Genomic DNA, 18,809 nt, shown 5'->3' with positions numbered 1-18,809 from the left:
TTGGGCATGATGTTCATGTTCATTATCATCCGGACTGTCCTGATAGAACCAGATAACACCCTACACATAATACTCACTTATATGCATTGGGATATAATTTCAAATGAATATATATGTAGATATTTTGGGTTACAGGATCCTGTTCATCAATCTATTTCCCAACCAGGCTGTCCTGATTTTGACATTCCTGAACTTCCTTCCAGAAGGTAGTGAGTCAAAGATACTGTGTGCTGAACGGAAAGGGTCTTTTATAATTCTTTGAGCCCTATTTAAGCAACACTTCTGGTGAATGCCATCCACCGAGGAAAGGGAGACCCCACTGATCTTCTCAGCCATTTTGATGATCCTCTGTGCTGACTTCCAGTCTGATGCTTTGCAGCTACAATGATTTAGCCAGACAGGACAATCTCTCAATTCTGGTCCTGTGAAATTTTGTCAAGGTTTCTTTGTCCTGTTCAGCCGTGGGCTACAGCTTTGCTGCTGGCTCTCTCCCCACCATATCAGATTCTGGCCGTGCAGGGGGACAAACTGCATGGGGGTGGTGGGAGGGAGGTCCTTTGGGGATGTGGGAAAAATCCGGAGTGCACCACTGCCCCCCCCCCCCCATCCTCAGGGAGGGGAATCCATCCCCATCACTGGGAGAAGGTGCAGTTTCCCCAGTGGAGATGGGGATAGATCCTGGGTCTCTCCAGAGTCATGAGGCAACACGATCCTGAACAACGGCCCAGGAAGGGACAGAGGTAGTGGTGGAGATGAGCAGTAACAATCCTGAAAGAGGTGTGCAGGGTGGGGGGGGGTCATCTCTCACCATTTCCCCTCCAAGGGGACTGCATGGCTCACTGAGAGGTGATTGCACTCTCCCTCCTTGCACAGGAGAATCAGATCAGCAAGCCTTCTGGTCTTCAACCCCACCCTTTCAATGGATCCCCACCCATTCACTCCCACTGTCTACATTCCCAATGGATCCCCACCCCTTCCCATTCACTCCCACTGTCCACATTCCCAATGGTCCCCACCCCTTCCAATTTACTCCCACTGTCCACATTCCCAATGGATCCCCACCCCTTCCCATTCACTCCCACTGTCCACATTCCCAATGGATCCCACCCCTTCCCATTCACTCCCACTGTCCACATTCCCAATGGTCCCCACCTCTGCCCATTCACTCCCACTGTCCATATTCCCAATGGGTCCCCATCCCTTCCCATTCAATCCCACTGTCCACATTCCCAATGGTCTCCACCCCTTCCCATTCACTCCCATTGATCACCACTGTGGTAACAGATGCCCACTATTGGCCTTTATCCTCATGGGCCGTGACACCATTACTGTGGTAACCCAGAGGACTATATATCCTCTTTGATTCCCGTTTCTGTTTGGTGTTCTCATTCCCACCCCCTTCCCCCACCACAAGTGCTGCATTGTTGGTCATCATCCCTTCTTCTCAACAGGCATCCAGGAAAGCTCCCATCCCTCCGGACGGGACGATTCCAATCACACTGGGAAACGCCGGAGAGTTGAGGTGACCCAACTGGAGTTGGAGGAAGGGGAGGACAGTATTCAGGTACGGGGAGGAGCTCATCCAAAGTAGAGTGGGGAAAGTTCTCTTGGGTCTGAGAACTTTACAGCATGGAAACAAGTTTTTGGCTCAGCCCATCCACATCAACCAAGTTGGTCCCATTTGCCTCTGTTCAGAAACAGAATTTATTGTCGTGAACAAGTCATGAAATTCGATGTTTTTGCAGCTTCATCACAGAGCTTACATACATATTATAACCATCTTACAACATTACTATAAATAAAAATAATAGTGCACTAAAAGTGAGGCAGGGTCTGTGGTTCATTGATTATTCAGGAATCTGATAGCAGTGGGGTAGAAGCTGTCCTTGTGCCGCTGAGTGCTCGTCTTTAGGCTCCTGTACTTTTTCCCCGATGGTAGCAGAGTGAAGAAGGTCCTTGAGGATAGAGGCTGCTTTTTTAAGACACTGCCTCGTGTAGATGTCTTCGATGGAGTGAAGTCTGGTGCCTGTGATTTCGCAGGCCCAGTTAACAACCCTCTGGAGTTTATTCTTGTCCTGAGAGTTGGCATCTCCATACCAGGCAGTGATGCAACCAGCCAGAATACTCTCCACGGTACACATATAGAAGTTTTCGAGAATCTTCAGTGACATAATGAACCACCTCAAACACCTCACAAAGTATAGCTGCTGGTGAGCCTTTGTGATTGCATCAACGTGGAGGCTCCAGGACAGATCCTCGGAGATGTTGACACCCAGGAATTTGAAGTTCTTTTTTTTTTAAATTTTTTTATTTTTCACACCATAAATCACATTAGCCATGATATACTCTATTTCTTTTTCACACATATAAAGTGACTTTTTCTCCCCCCCCCTTTCCTCCCAAACCACCCCCCCACCCCCCCCTCTCATCCATTTTAGGTATACAATCTAGGTTGCATTAAGCCAGTCAGACAATGTTGTCATTCAACAAAATTACACCAGAAATTCTACTGAGTCCATTCTTTTCTTTCCTTCTCCTTCCATCAACTTAGGTAATATTTGTCCCCGGTAGGTTTTCGCTATTGTATTTAATGTAAGGCTCCTATACTTGTTCGAATATTTCAATATTATTTCTTAACCAATATGTTATTTTTTCTAATGGAATACATTTATTCATTTAAATTTGGTAGTTTCTTCCTTTTAATTTGGTTATGTATTCCATTAATATTTAAAGACATATAGTTCAGCGTAGCCCATTTATATTTTGTTTATCTTCTCTTTCCGTTTTTCCATCATTACCTTTCCTCCTTTTCCATTTCTGTTTTCTTATTTTCAACTCTTTATAAGACAACATTCCTACAACATCTAACATTTTCCTTATTCTCCTATTTCTATCTTATTTATCCCCAATCTCCCCTTCACCTCCTGAGTTGTCCTTTATCCCTTGTCGGACAACCACATCTCCCCTCTCCATTTGGATTTGCGAATCCACTCGCAAGCGTCAACTGATTTTGCAGTGACCGCTATTTCCCCCCACCACGCCTCCCCCAGAAAAGATTTCACTTTTCATATGTCACAAAGGTCACTCTTTTAATTCCCTCCTTATTCTCTCTATTCCATTACCTTCCCTTATTAATTCTTGTCTATACTATCTATATTTTCCTCTAAGTACAGATACATTCATGTATGCTCATTGTCTCTATTCACTCTTATACCTCTTTACCCGCATACATATCAATCGTGATCATTTTTACTCTCATTACCCGTCTTCATCCCTCAGTCTATTTTTGTCTTTACCCACATACATATCAATCGTGATCATTTTAACTCTCATTACCCGTCTTCCTCCCTCAGTCTATTTTTGTAATTGTTCTGCAAATTTTCGTGCTTCTTCTGGATCCGAGAATAGTCTGTTTTGTTGTCCTGGAATAAATATTTTCAATACCGCTGGATGCTTTAGTATAAATTTATACCCTTTCTTCCATAAAATCGCCTTTGCTGTATTGAACTCTTTTCTCTTCTTTAGGAGTTCAAAACTTATATCTGGATAAATGAAGATTTTTTGCCCTTTATACTCCAGTGGTTTGTTGCCCTCTCTTACTTTTTCCATTGTCTTCTCCAGTACCTTTTCTCTTGTAGTATATCTTAGGAATTTTACTACAATAGATCTTGGTTTTTGTTGTGGTTGTGGTTTAGAGGCCAATACTCTATGTGCCCTTTCTATTTCCATTTCTTGCTGTAGTTCTGGACATCCTAGGGTCTTAGGGATCCACTCTTTTATAAACTCCTTCATATTCTTGCCTTCTTCATCTTCCTTAAGGCCCACTATCTTTATGTTATTTCTTCTGTTATGATTTTCCATTGTATCTATTTTTTGAGCTAGTAGTTCTTGTGTCTCTTTAGTTTTTTTATTAGATTCCTCCAATTTCTTTTTTAAGTCTTCTACCTCCATTTCTGCTGCTACTGCCCGCTCTTCCATCTTGTCCATTTTTTTTCCCATTTCTGTTAAGGTCATCTCCATTTTATTTATTTTCTCTTCTGTGTTGTTTATTCTTTTTCTTAAATCCTTAAATTCCTGTGTTTGCCATTCTTTAAATGACTCCATGTATCCTTTAATAAGAGCAAGTATATCCTTTACCTTGCCTATCTTTTCTTCTTCTATTTCACCATACTCTTCCTCTTCTTCTTCCTCTGGGTTGACCATCTGTTGTTTCTTTGTTGCCCTTTCCTCCTCTTCTTTCTTGTTTCTATTGTCTTCTGTGGTCTCTTCTTGCTGCAGGTGTTCTGCAGCTGTCGTTGCCGGCTGTGGAGATCGACTCCCCAGCTGGTCCCCCCTCCCGTCGGTGTGTTTTTTTTCATTCGCGAAGTATCGCGCATGCGCGGTTGCGCACTTTTACTCGGCTCTGCGAGCCATTTTTGTAGTCCATTATTTACCGACTGAGGGAGCGGGTTTCTCTCTCCGCAGCGGGCCTCTTCGGACAGGTAAGGCCTTCACCTTTTTCCTCCTTTGTCTTCTCTTCCTCTCTTCTTGCCGTTGCTTTCGATTTTTCTTTTTTTGTCGCCATCTTCTTTCCACCTTTATACTCACTTTTCTGTAACTTTTATTTCTGTGCCTTTGTGTTTTCTCTTGTTTTTCCCGACTTTTCTGGAGAGGGCTGGAGTTCACCGTTCGGCCACTACTCCATCACGTGACTCCCTCCGAATTTGAAGTTCTTGATGCTCTCCACTACTAAGCCCTCTATGACTGGGTCATGTTCCCCTGACTTCCTTTGGAAGTCCATAATCCTCTCCTTGGTTTTGTTGACATTGAGTGCAAGGTTGTTGTCGTTACACCATTCAACAAGCTGATCTACTGGTGGGGGGGGTGGGGGAATCACGTGATGGAGTAGTGGCTGGTCGGGGAACTCCAGCCCTCTCTGGAAAAGTTTTAAAAAAAAACATAGAAAACACAAAGGCACAAACATAAAAATTAAAATAAAGTGAAAGTAAAGGTGGGAAGAAATTGGCAGTGAAGAAAGAAAAGTCGAAAGCAACGGGAAGAAGAGAAGAAGAAAGGACGTCGGAAGAAGAAGGTGAAGGCCTTACCTGTCTGAGGAGGCCTGCCGCGGAGAGAGAAGCCCGCTCCCTAAGGTCAGTTGAAGTCCCGAGCTCGGGACTACAAAAATGGCTCGCGGAGCCAAGCAAAAGTGCGCAACCGCGCATGACAAAAAAATCACTGACAGGAGGGGGGACCAGCTGAGGAGTCGATCTCCACAGCTGAGAACGACAGCTACAACACAACAACAGGAAGAGAAGATAGAAAACAATGAGAACAAGAAAGAAGAGAGTAAAAAGAAAACAAGGAAACAACAGATGACCAACCCAGAGGAAGAAGAAGAAGAAGAACATAGAGAAATGGAAGAAGAAGGGAAAGGCAAGGCAATGGATATATATATTTTTAAAGAATATATGGAATCAGTAAAAGAATGGCAATTACAAGAATTTAGTGAAATAAAAAGAAGAATTAAAAGTACAGAAGAAAAAATGAATAGATTAGAGATGGTCATGTCAGATATAGGAAAAAGAGTGGACAAGGTGGAAGAATGAGAAACAGCCGTAGAAATGGAAGTAGAGGGCTTAAAAAAGAAATTAGAAGAATCTAATAAAAAAGTTAGAGACACAAGAGCTGTTAGCTCAGAAGATAGATATAATGGAAAATTATAAAAGAAGAAATAATATAAAGATAGTGGGCCTTCAGGAAGATGAAGAAGGCAAGAATATGAGAGAATTTATAAAAGATTGGATCCCCAGGGTCCTAGGAAGACCAGAATTACAGGAAGAAATGGAAATAGAAAGGGCACATAGAACATTAGCCCCGAAACCACAGCCACAACAAAAACCAAGATCCATTTTAGTAAAATACCTAAGATATACAACAAGAGAAAATATATTGGAGAAAGCAATGAAGAAAATAAAAGAAGACAAAAAGCCACTGGAATACAAAGGTCAAAAAAATTTTTTCTATCCAGACATAAGTTTTGAACTCCTGAAGAAGAGAAAGGAGTTTAATACAGCAAAAACGATCCTATGGAAAAAAGGATATAAATTTATGTTAAAGTACCCAGCGGTACTTAAAATAGTTATTCCAGGGCAGCAAAACAGACTATTCTCGGATCTGGAGGAAGCACGAAAATTTGCAGAACAACTACAAAACAAGCAGAGAGATGAAGACATGAGAGTAGAAATGACCACGAACTATATGTATGTGTGTACATGGGTATATATATAAATATATATAAAAATAGGTGTCTATGTATATATGTGTGTACATGAGTGTATCCGTATTTAGAGGAAAATATATAGGGTATAGGTAAGAATTAATAAGGGAATGAAAGGGAACAGAGGAAGTAAGGAGGGAATTAAAAGAGTGAACTTTGTTATATATGAAAATTGAAATCTTTTCTGGGAGGGGCTGGGTGGGGAGGAGTTACGGTCACTGCAAAATCAGTTGACGCTTGCGAGTGAATTCCCAAATCCAAATGGAGAGGGGAGATGTGGTTGCCCGACAAGGGATAAAGGGCAACTCAGGAAGGGGAGGGGATAATGGGGTTAAAGAAATTTTAGATAGAAGAATAAGGGAAATGTTTGATGTTTTACAAATGTCTTATAAAGTGTTCAAAACAAGGAAGCAGAAATGGATAAGAAGGAAAGGTGATGATGAGGAAATGGAAAGGGAAGATAAACAAAGTATGAAATGGCTACGTTGAACTATATGACTTTAAATATTAACGGAAAACATAACCAAATCAAAAGGAAGAAACTGCTAAATTTACTGAAAAAAGAAAAAATTGATATAGCATTCGTGCAAGAAACACATTTAACAGAAATGGAGCACAAGAAATTAAAGAGAGATTGGGTAGGACATGTAACAGCAGCGTCATATAATTCAAAAGCTAGAGGAGTAGCTATATTAATCAGTAAAAATGTACCAATTAAAATAGAAGAGGAAATAATAGATCCAGCAGGGAGATATGTAATGATAAAATGTCAGATATATTCGGAGTTTTGGAATTTACTCAATGTATTTTCTCTTGTTGTATATCTTAGGTATTTTACTAAAATGGATCTTGGTTTTTGTTGTGGCTGTGGCTAACGAAGAAGATCAAAAATTTATGCAAGATATTTTTTATTTTTTATTTTATTTTTAAAAATTTTTGATTTTTCACACCATAAATCACATTAGGCATGATATACACTTTTTATTTTTCACACATATACAGTGATTTTTTTCTCACCCCCCCCCCCCCCTCCTCCCAAGCCACCCCCCCACCCCCCCCTCTCATCCATTTTATGTATACAATCTAGGTTGCATTAAGCCAGTCAGACAATGTTGTCATTCAACAAAAATACACCAGAAATTCTACTGAGTCCATTCTTTTCTTCTCTTCTCCTTCCATCAACTTAGGTAATGTTTGTTCCCGGTAGGTTTTCGCTATTGTATTTAATGTAAGGCTCCCATACTTGTTCGAATATTTCAATATTATTTCTTAAACTATATGTTATTTTTTCTAATGGAATACATTTATTCATTTCTATATACCATTGTTGTATTTTCAAATTATCTTCCAATTTCCAGGTTGACATAATACATTTTTTTGCTACGGCTAGGGCTATCTTAACAAATCTTTTTTGTGCATCCTCCAAGTCAATTCCAAATTCTTTATTTTTTATGTTACTTAGGAGAAAGATCTCTGGATTCTTTGGTATATTGTTTTCTGTTATTTTATTTAATATCTGATTGAGATCATCCCAAAATTTTTCTACTTTCTCACATGTCCAGATTGCATGAATTGTTGTTCCCCTTTCTTTTTTACATCGAAAACATCTATCAGATACTGTTGGGTCCCATTTATTTAACTTTTGCGGTGTAATGTATAGTCTGTGTAACCAATTATATTGTATCATACGTAGCCTCGTATTTATTGTATTTCTCATCGTTCCAGAACATAATTTCTCCCATGTTTCCTTTTTTATCTTTATATTTAAATCTTGTTCCCATTTTTGTTTAGTTTTACCATTTCCTTATTCTTCTTTTCTTGCAGTTTAATATACATATTTGTTATAAATCTTTTGATTAACTTTGTATCTGTAATCACATATTCAAGGTTACTTCCCTCTGGTAAACTCAAGTTGCTTCCTAATTTATCTTTCAAGTAGGATCTCAGTTGGTAATATGCCAGCGCTGTATCTCCAGTTATATTGTACTTATCTCTCATTTGTTCAAAGGATAAGAATCTACTTCCTGAAAAACAATTTTCTATTCTTTTAATCCCTTTTTTTTCCCATTTTCTAAAGGAAAGGTTGTCTATTGTAAAAGGGAGTAGCTTATTTTGCGTCAATATTAGTTTTGGTAATTGATAATTTGTTTTATTTCTTTCTACATGAATCTTTTTCCAAATATTGAGGAGATGGTGTAATACTGGGGAAGTTCTATGTTGTACCAATTTTTCGTCCCATTTATATAATATGTGTTCAGGTATCTTTTCCCCTATTTTATCTAATTCTAATCTCGTCCAGTCTGGTTTTTCCCTTCTTTGATAAAAATCTGATAGGTATCTTAATTGTGCGGCTCTATAATAATTTTTGAAGTTTGGCAGTTGTAAGCCTCCTTGTTTATACCATTCTGTTAATTTATCTAGTGCTATCCTCGGTTTCCCCCCCTCCATAAAAATTTCCTTATTATTTTCTTTAACTCTTTGAAGAATTTTTCTGTCAGTTGTATTGGCAATGCCTGAAATAAGTATAGTATCCTTGGAAAAATGTTCATTTTAATACAGTTTATCCTTCCTATCAGTGTTAGTGGTAGCTCTTTCCAATGCTCTAAATCGTCCTGTAATTTTTTCATTAGTGGATTGTAATTGAGTTTATATAATTGGCCTAGATTTTTGTTTATTTGTACACCTAGGTATCTTATTGCCTGCATTTGCCATCTGAATGGGGATTCCTTCTTAAATTTTGAGAAATCCGCTTTATTCATAGGTATTACTTCACTTTTATTTACGTTTATCTTGTATCCCGACACTTCTCCATATTCCTTCAATTTCTTATATAATTCTTTTATTGATAGTTCTGGTTCTGTTAAGTACACTATCACATCATCCGCAAATAGACTGATTTTATATTCCCTGTCTTTTATTTTTATTCCTTTTATATTATTATCTATTCTTATCAATTCTGCTAGTGGTTCTATAGCTAGCGCAAACAATAACGGTGATAGTGGGCATCCCTGCCGCGTTGACCTGCTTAAGTTAAATTGCTTTGATACATGTCCATTTACTGTCACTTTCGCTAACGGTCCCTTATATAATGCTTTAATCCAATTAATATACTTCTCCGGTAAACTGAATTTTTGCAATACTTTGAACAAATAATTCCATTCTACTCTGTCGAAGGCCTTCTCTGCATCTAAAGCAACTGCTACTGCAGGTGCTTTATTTCCTTCTACTGCATGAATTAAGTTAATAAATTTACAAATATTGTCTGTTGTGCGTCTTTTTTTGATAAATCCAGTTTGGTCTAAATTTACCATTTTCGGTACCTGTTCTGCTAATCTGTTTGCTAATAGTTTAGCTATTATCTTATAATCTGTGTTTAGCAATGATATTGGTCTATATGAAGCTGGTGAGAGTGGATCTTTCCCTTGTTTTAGTATCACTGTAATTATTGCTGTTTTACATGAATCTGGTAAGTTTTGTGTCTCATCAATCTGGTTGATTACATCCAGGAGGGGCGGTATTAATAGGTCTTTAAATGTTTTGTAGAATTCTATTGGGAGTCCATCCTCTCCTGGTGTCTTATTATTTGATAATTTTTTTATTATCTCTTGTATTTCTACTGTTCCAAATGGTTCTGTTAATTTATTTTGTTCCTCTATTTGTAGTTTTGGTAGTTCAATTTTAGTCAAAAATTCATCTATTTTCCCTTCTTTCCCTTCGTTTTCAGTTCGGTATAATTGTTCATAGAATTCTCTGAAGTTTTCCTTAATTTCTTTCGGATTATATGTAACTTGTTTGTCTTTTTTACTTGTTGCCAATACCATTTTCTTAGTTTGCTCTGTCTTAAGCTGCCATGCTAAGATTTTGTGTGTTTTTTCACCTAGTTCATAATATTTCTGTTTTGTCTTCATTATATTCTTCTCCACCTTATATGTTTTGCAAGATATTTTTTTGAAGATAGCATACATGCAAGGGAACATACTAATAGGTGGGGATTTCAACCTTAATTTGGATTCAAACATGGATAAAACTGTGAAAAAAATTAACAGAAAGAACAAAGTAACCAAATTTATAATTAAATCGATGCATGAAATGCAACTTTTGGATATATGGAGGAAACAACACCCAAAGGAAAAGGAATATTCATATTATTCGGGTAGACATAAAACATACTCAAGAATAGACCTATTCCTGTTATGAGCTCGTATGCAAGTCAGAGTAAGAAAAACAGAATATAAAGCTAGAATATTATCGGACCATTCACCCCCGATTTTGACAATAGAGTTAAAGGACATCCCTCCAAGAATGTATAGATGGAGATTAAACTCCATGCTACTTAAAAGGCAGGATTTTAGAGAATTAATTGAAAGACAAATTAAAATGTACTTTGAAATAATTACGGAATCAGTGAAAGATAAGTTTATACTATGGGACGCAATGAAAGCGTTCATCAGAGGGCAAATAATAAGTTACGTCACCAAGATGAAGAAGGACTACAATCAGGAAACATAGCAGTTGGAAAGGGAAATAGCAAATATAGAAAAAGAATTAGCAATGAAGGAAGACACAACTAAAACAAGAGAATTGGCAGATAAAAATATAAAATATGAAACACTACAAACATATAAGGTGGAGAAGAACATAATGAAGACAAAACAGAAATATTATGAACTAGGAGAAAAAATGCACAAAATTCTTGCATGGCAGCTTAAGACAGAACAAACTAAGAGAATGGTATTGGCATCAAGGAAAAAAGACAAGCAAATCACATATAATCCAACAGAGATTAATGAAAAATTCAGAGAATTCTACGAACAATTATACCAAACTGAAAACGAAGGGAAAGAAGACAAAATAGATGAATTTTTAACTAAAATTGAACTACCAAAATTACAAATAGAGCAACAAAATAAATTAACAGAACCATTTGAAATAGTAGAAATACAAGAGATAATAAAAAAATTACCAAATAATAAAACACCAGGAGAGGATGGATTCCCAATAGAATTCTATAAAACATTTAAAGATTTATTAATTCCTCCCCTCCTGGAAGTAATCAATCAGAGTGATAAAACACAAGATTCATGCAAAACACCAGATTCATGCAAAACAGCAAAAATTACAGTAATACCAAACACAGGGAAAGATCCACTCGCACCAGCGTCATATAGACCAATATCTTTACTTAACACAGATTATAAGATAATAGCTAAACTATTAGCAAACAGATTAGCCGACTATATACCAAAAATAGTAAATCTAGACCAAACTGGATTTATTAAAAAAAGACGAACAACAGACTATTTGTAAATTTATTAACTTAATTCATGCAGTAGAAGGAAATAAAGCTCCAACAGTAGCGGTTGCTTTAGACGCAGAGAAGGCCTTTGACAGAGTAGAATGGAATTATTTATTCAAAGTACCACAAAAATTCAGTTTACCAGAGAAATATATTAATTGGATTAAAGCATTATATAAGGGGCCATTGGCGAAAGTGACAGTAAATGGATATATATCAAAGCAATTTAATTAAGCAGATCAACAAGGCAGGGATGCCCACTATCGCCCTTATTGTTCGCGTTAGCTATAGAACCACTAGCAGAATTGATAAGAACAGAAAATAAAATAAAAGGGATAAAAATAAAAGACAAGGAATATAAAATCAGTTTATTTGCAGATGACGTTATAGTATACTTAACAGAACCAGAAATATCAATAAAAGAATTACATAAGAAATTGAAGGAATATGGAGAAGTGTCGGGATACAAGATTAATGCAAATAAAAGTGAAGCAATGCCAATGAATAATGCGGATTTCTCAAAATTTAAGAAAGAATCTCCATTCAGATGGCAAATGCAAGCAATACGATACCTAGGTATACAAATAAATAAAAACCTCGGCCATCTATATAAACTCAATTATTATCCACTAATGAAAAAATTACAGGACGACTTAGAGCATTGGAAAGACTTGCCACTAACTCTAATAGGAAGGATAAACTGTATTAAAATGAACATTTTCCCAAGGATACAATACCTATTTCAGGCATTGCCAATACACTTGACGGAGAAATTCTTCAAGGAGTTAAAGAAAATAATAAGAAAATTCTTATGGAAAGGGTGGAAACCAAGGATAAATTAACAGAATGGTATAAACAAGGAGGCTTACAACTGCCAAACTTAAAAAATTATTATAGAGCTGCACAAGTGAGATACCTATCAGATTTTTATCAAACAAGGGAAAAGCCAGATCGGACTAGATTAGAACTAGATAAAATAGGGGAGAAGATACCTGAACATATATTATATAAATGGGATGAAAAATTGGTACAACGTAGGAATTCTCCAGTATTACATCATCTGCTCAATATTTGGAAGAAGATTCATGTAGAAAGGAATAAAACAAATTACCAATTACCAAAACTATTACTGACGCAAAATCGGTTAATCCCTTTTACAATAGATAACCTTTCCTTTAGAGAATGGGAGAAAAAAGGGATCAAAAGAATAGAAAATTGCTTTTCAGGAAATAAATTATTATCCTTTGAACAAATGAAGGATAAATATAATATAACTCAAGATACAGTGTTGGCATATTACCAACTGAAATCCTACTTGAAGGATAAATTGGGAAGCAGTCTGAGGTTACCAGAGGGAAGTAATTTTGAATATGTGATTACAGACACAATGATAATCAAAAAATTATAACAAATATGTATATTAAACTGCAAGAAAAGGAGAATGAGGAAACAAATGGTAAAACTAAACAAAAATGGGATCAAGATCTAAACATAAAGATAAAGAAGGAAACATGGGAGAAGTTTTGCTCTGGAACTATGAGAAATACAATAAACACGAGGCTTACGTATGATACAATATAACTGGATACACAGGCTATACATTAAGGCTAACACCTCAAAACTTAAATAAATGGGACCTAACAGTATCTGACAAATGTTTTCGTTGTAAAAAGGAAATGGGAACAACAATTCATGCAATCTGGACATGTGAGAAAGTGAAAAAATTTTGGGAAGATCTAAACCAGAAATTAAATAAAATCACAAAAAGCAATATACCAAAAAACCCAGAGATCTTCCTCCTAAGTAACATAAATAACAAAGAATGTGGACTTGATTTGGATGGTGCACAAAAAAGATTTGTTAGGATAGCCCTAGCTGTAGCAAAAAAATGTATTATTTCAGCCTGGAAATTAGAAGATAACTTGAGAATTCAACAATGGTATATAGAAATGAATAAATGTATTCCATTAGAAAAAATAACATATAATTTAAGAAATAATATTGCAATATTTGAACAAATATGGGAGCCATACATGAAACACAATAGAGAAAACCTACCGGGGACATCTACCACCTAAAATGACAGAAGGAGAAGGAAATGAAAAGAATTGACTCAGTGGAAATTCTTGTTTATTTTTATTGAGTGACAACTTTGTTTGACGGTTTTAATGTATCTTAGATTCTGAACTTTAAATGAATGGGAGGGGAGGTAGGGAGGGTGGGATGGGAAGAGGGAGGGGAGGAGAAAACGACACTATATATTTGAAAAGAAAAATGTATGTATCTTGATCAATGTGGTTTACAGTGTGAAAAATAAAAAAAATTTAAAAAAAACAAGCTGATCTACCTCTCTCCTGTACGCTTTCTCATTGTCGTTTGTGATTCTGCCGACACTGGTGTCAATGGAAAACTTGTAAATAGTATTAAATTGTGCTGGCCACACAGTTATGGGTGTATAATGAGTAGAGCACTGGGCTAAGCATGCATCCCTGGGTGGCACCTGTGTTGATCGGTGAGGAGGAGACGTTTCCAATTCGTACTGTGACAGAGTATATAGATATGCTTTTGTGTGATAAATTGGGAAAGGTTTGTTCAAGTAGGTCACATACAAACACTTTAAAACAGATCTTATTTAAAATACTGGAGCTCTGATAATGCTGGACATATCAGCCCTACAGCCTTTGCAAGCGCTTTAGAGAGTGCCCAAGAGACCACTAATGGATTGTTGTTTAGAAAAAGGCGAAAGATCTTGTCAGAACTGCAGATTGTCTGGAGGAGAGCTTGCTGTTGTAAGAGGATCATGTGATTTGGAAAGCAGAGAGAGTCAAACAGGCTTTCTCTCTCAGAGAGAGAGACACAGATCAGTTCCACAGTATTACAGTCAGCAACAGCAGCTGGGACTAGAACAGGACAAGCTGGTAAGCCTGTGGAAAACCCCATTTGGAAGACGGGTTGTGAGTTCTTATTTCAGCTTGGTCAAAGCCCTTGTGGTTCATGCAAGAGGAGAGGATTGGCTGTCTAATGTTTCACTTGGAATAAGCGAAACATAAAGGAACTCTGTGGTGATCTGAAAGAAAGAGGTTATCATCTGGAGAACCCTGAGGGGGAAAGTTAGTCAGCAAGACACTGGAGTAGCTGTTTAAAAAGGAATCATTTGTGAATGTCCTGGAACAACAAATCTCTCTCTGAAAACCAATAAGAACCTTCCTGAGCGGTAACCATTTACCTTTCAAGGACCAAAGCCTGGTGAACTTATAAATGTTAAATTCTGTGCTCAGTATAAGAATTGCCTGTAACCAGTGATCTTGGAAGAATGAGAAGTGAAATTGGATGGTGAACCAAAGAACTTTTCTGAACTTACACACCACTTGTGCTTAGAATTAGAAGGGGGTTAAGTTAGGTTAATTGTCAATAGTGATAAGTTAAAGTGTGATTCTGTTTTCATGTTTGAAGATAATAAAAACAACATTTGTTTAAGTAACCATTTGTTTTGGTGAATATCTATTGCTGCTGGGTTTATGGGTTGTCTGGACTCGTAACAGTACAGACTGTGGTCTTTCGATGAGAAAGACAAGGATCCAGTTGCAGACGGGGGTACAGAGGCCAAGAGTTTGTGACCAGCACTGACGTATCGAAGACCAAGCTGTAGTCTATGAAGAGCGGCTGTATGTATGAGTTGCCATTTTTGAGGTTATCCAGAGATGAGTGGAGAACCTACAATATTGCATCTGCCGTGGAGCGATTGTGACAATAGGGGAATTGCAGTGGGTCCAGATCTTTGCTTAGGCACGTGTTAATTCTGGCGATGACCAGCCTCTCCAAGCCTTTCATCACAGCAGATGTTAGTGCTATTGGGCTAGAGACATTGAGGCAGCTTACACTACTCTTCCTGGGCACCGTGATGATTGATGCCCTTTTGAAGCAGGTGGGAACCTCTGTAAGCAGCAGTGAGAGGTTGAAATGCCCTGTGAACACTCTGGCAAGTTGGTTGGGGCATATTTTTAGTAGCTTGCTAGCTACTCCATCCATCCATATTCTTCAAAAACTTCTCTATCTGTGCACCCATCCAAATGCCTTTTTAATGTTATGATTCCTCTTTCTTTCCCACCCCCCACAACTTCTACCGCTCCTCCTTTACCCCTCTTCCCTCCCCACCTTCTTACACCAGGCACTCCTGTACTCTGCAGCAAGACACTCTGCCTCCGACTTGATGCCATTGAGGCTGACCTCAACTCCATGGAGGACAAGTGCAAGTGCCTGAGAGCAAAGGTCGACATGCTGGCCAATCAGAACGCTCTGCGGCCCCACAGTGACCGAGCAGTCCACGGGGATTCAGCAGGGAAGGTAGTAGCTGGTGAGTGGTGGAAGGAAAGGGGGAAGAGGGTGGAGGGGAAGAGAGTGGAAGGGGAGGGGGGTGGAGGGGGGAGGGAGGGGTGGAGGGGGAGGGAGGGTGGAGGGGAGGGAGGGTGGAGGGGGAGGGAGGGTGGAGGGGGAGGGAGGGTGGAGGGGGGAGGGAGGGTGGAGGGGGAGGGAGGGTGGAGGGGGAGGGAGGGTGGCGGGGAGGGAGGGTGGAGGGGGAGGGAGGGTGGAGGGGGAGGGAGGGTGGAGGGGGAGGGAAGGGGGGAGGAGGAGGAGGTGGAGGGGGGAGGGGAGGGGGAATAAGATGACAGGAAAGGGAGGGGTGGGAGAGGGAGGAGGGTCCCATTCTGAATCTAACCTCTGTCCATCTCTTCCCACCCCTCGCTGTCGACCCCTCTTCCCCCCTCGCTGTCGACCCCTCTTCCCCCCTCGCTGTCGACCCCTCTTCCCCCCCTCGCTGTCGACCCCTCTTCCCCCCTCGCTGTCGACCCCTCTTCCCCCCCTCGCTGTCGACCCCTCTTCCCCCCTCGCTGTCGACCCCTCTTCCCCCCTCGCTGTCGACCCCCTCTTCCCCCCTCGCTGTCGACCCCTCTTCCCCCCTCGCTGTCGACCCCTCTTCCCCCCTCGCTGTCGACCCTCTTCCCCCCTCGCTGTCGACCCCTCTTCCCCCCTCGCTGTCGACCCCTCTTCCCCCCTCGCTGTCGACCCCTCTTCCCCCCCTCGCTGTCGACCCCTTCTTCCCCCCTCGCTGTCGACCCCCTCTTCCCCCCTCGCTGTCGACCCCCTCTTCCCCCCTCGCTGTCGACCCCCTCTTCCCCCCTCGCTGTCGACCCCTCTTCCCCCCTCGCTGTCGACCCCTCTTCCCCCCTCGCTGTCGACCCCCTCTTCCCCCCCTCGCTGTCGACCCCTCTTCCCCCCTCGCTGTCGACCCCTCTTCCCCCCTCGCTGTCGACCCCTCTTCCCCCTCGCTGTCGACCCCTCTTCCCCCCTCGCTGTCGACCCCCTCTTCCCCCCTCGCTGTCGACCCCCTCTTCCCCCCCTCGCTGTCGACCCCCTCTTCCCCCCTCCGCTGTCGACCCCTCTTCCCCCCTCGCTGTCGACCCCCTCTTCCCCCCTCGCTGTCGACCCCTCTTCCCCCCTCGCTGTCGACCCCTCTTCCCCCCTCGCTGTCGACCCCTCTTCCCCCCCTCTCCCCCTCGCTGTCGACCCCTCTTCCCCCCTCGCTGTCGACCCCTCTTCCCCCTCGCTGTCGACCCCTCTTCCCCCCTCGCTGTCGACCCTCTTCCCCCCTCGCTGTCGACCCCTCTTCCCCCCTCGCTGTCGACCCCTCTTCCCCCCTCGCTGTCGACCCCCTCTTCCCCCCTCGCTGTCGACCCCTCTTCCCCCCTCGCTGTCGACCCCTCTTCCCCCCTCGCTGTCGACCCCTCTTCCCCCCTCGCTGTCGACCCCTCTCGACCCCTCTTCCCCCTCGCTGTCGACCCCTCTTCCCCCCTCGCTGTCGACCCCTCTTCCCCCCTCGCTGTCGACCCCTCTTCCCCCCCTCGCTGTCGACCCCCTCTTCCCCCCTCGCTGTCGACCCCTCTTCCCCCCTCGCTGTCGACCCCTCTTCCCCCTCGCTGTCGACCCCTCTTCCCCCCTCGCTGTCGACCCCTCTTCCCCCCTCGCTGTCGACCCCTCTTCCCCCCTCGCTGTCGACCCCTCTTCCCCCTCGCTGTCGACCCCTCTTCCCCCCTCGCTGTCGACACCCTCTTCCCCCCTCGCTGTCGACCCCTCTTCCCCCCCTCGCTGTCGACCCTCTTCCCCCTCGCTGTCGCCCTTCCCTCGCTGTCGACCCCTCTTCCCCCCTCGCTGTCGACCCCTCTTCCCCCCTCGCTGTCGACCCCTCTTCCCCCCTCGCTGTCGACCCCTCTTCCCCCCTCGCTGTCGACCCCTCTTCCCCCCTCGCTGTCGCCCCCTCTTCCCCCCTCGCTGTCGACCCCCTCTTCCCCCCCTCGCTGTCGACCCCTCTTCCCCCCTCGCTGTCGACCCCTCTTCCCCCTCGCTGTCGACCCCTCTTCCCCCCTCGCTGTCGACCCCTCTTCCCCCCTCGCTGTCGACCCCTCTTCCCCCCTCGCTGTCGACCCCTCTTCCCCCCTCGCTGTCGACCCCTCTTCCCCCCTCGCTGTCGACCCCTCTTCCCCCCTCGCTGTCGACCCCTCTTCCCCCCCTCGCTGTCGACCCTCTTCCCCCCTCGCTGTCGACCCCTCTTCCCCCCTCGCTGTCGACCCCTCTTCCCCCCTCGCTGTCGACCCCTCTTCCCCCCTCGCTGTCGACCCCTCTTCCCCCCTCGCTGTCGACCCCCTCTTCCCCCCTCCGCTGTCGACCCCTCTTCCCCCTCGCTGTCGACCCCTCTTCCCCCCCTCGCTGTCGACCCCTCTTCCCCCCTCGCTGTCGACCCCTCTTCCCCCCTCGCTGTCGACCCCTCTTCCCCCCCTCGCTGTCGACCCCTCTTCCCCCCTCGCTGTCGACCCCTCTTCCCCCCTCGCTGTCGACCCCTCTTCCCCCCTCGCTGTCGACCCCTCTTCCCCCCCTCGCTGTCGACCCCTCTTCCCCCCTCGCTGTCGACCCCTCTTCCCCCCTCGCTGTCGACCCCTCTTCCCCCCCTCGCTGTCGACCCCTCTTCCCCCCTCGCTGTCGACCCCTCTTCCCCCCTCGCTGTCGACCCCCTCTTCCCCCCTCGCTGTCGACCCCCTCTCCCCCCTCGCTGTCGACCCCCTCTTCCCCCCTCGCTGTCGACCCCTCTTCCCCCCTCGCTGTCGACCCCTCTTCCCCCCTCGCTGTCGACCCCTCTTCCCCCCTCGCTGTCGACCCCCTCTTCCCCCTCGCTGTCGACCCCTCTTCCCCCCCTCGCTGTCGACC

General features: G+C 42.9%; 1 protein-coding gene across 7 annotated transcripts in view; it reads left to right on the top strand.

Annotated features, from left to right (window-relative positions):
- Nucleotides 1-18,809, top strand: part of LOC138764615 (protein BANP-like) — a 35,399-nt gene that overhangs the window by 12,080 nt on the left and 4,510 nt on the right. For 6 of the 7 annotated variants that reach the window (XM_069940747.1, XM_069940746.1, XM_069940744.1 and 3 more), the window contains 2 exons: nt 1,452-1,564; nt 15,721-15,894. In XM_069940747.1, coding sequence (XP_069796848.1) covers nt 1,452-1,564; nt 15,721-15,813 — 206 coding nt within the window. In that variant the 3' untranslated portion in view covers nt 15,814-15,894. The remainder of the gene's footprint in view (nt 1-1,451; nt 1,565-15,720; nt 15,895-18,809) is intronic. The other variant, XM_069940750.1, reaches the window with a different exon arrangement.

This window comes from Narcine bancroftii, chromosome 5 (genome assembly GCF_036971445.1).
Source record: "Narcine bancroftii isolate sNarBan1 chromosome 5, sNarBan1.hap1, whole genome shotgun sequence".
Classification (NCBI taxonomy): Eukaryota; Metazoa; Chordata; class Chondrichthyes; order Torpediniformes; family Narcinidae; genus Narcine; species Narcine bancroftii.
The sequence above is the reverse complement of the archived record's forward strand: the minus strand, read 5'-3'. Positions and strand labels throughout refer to the sequence as shown.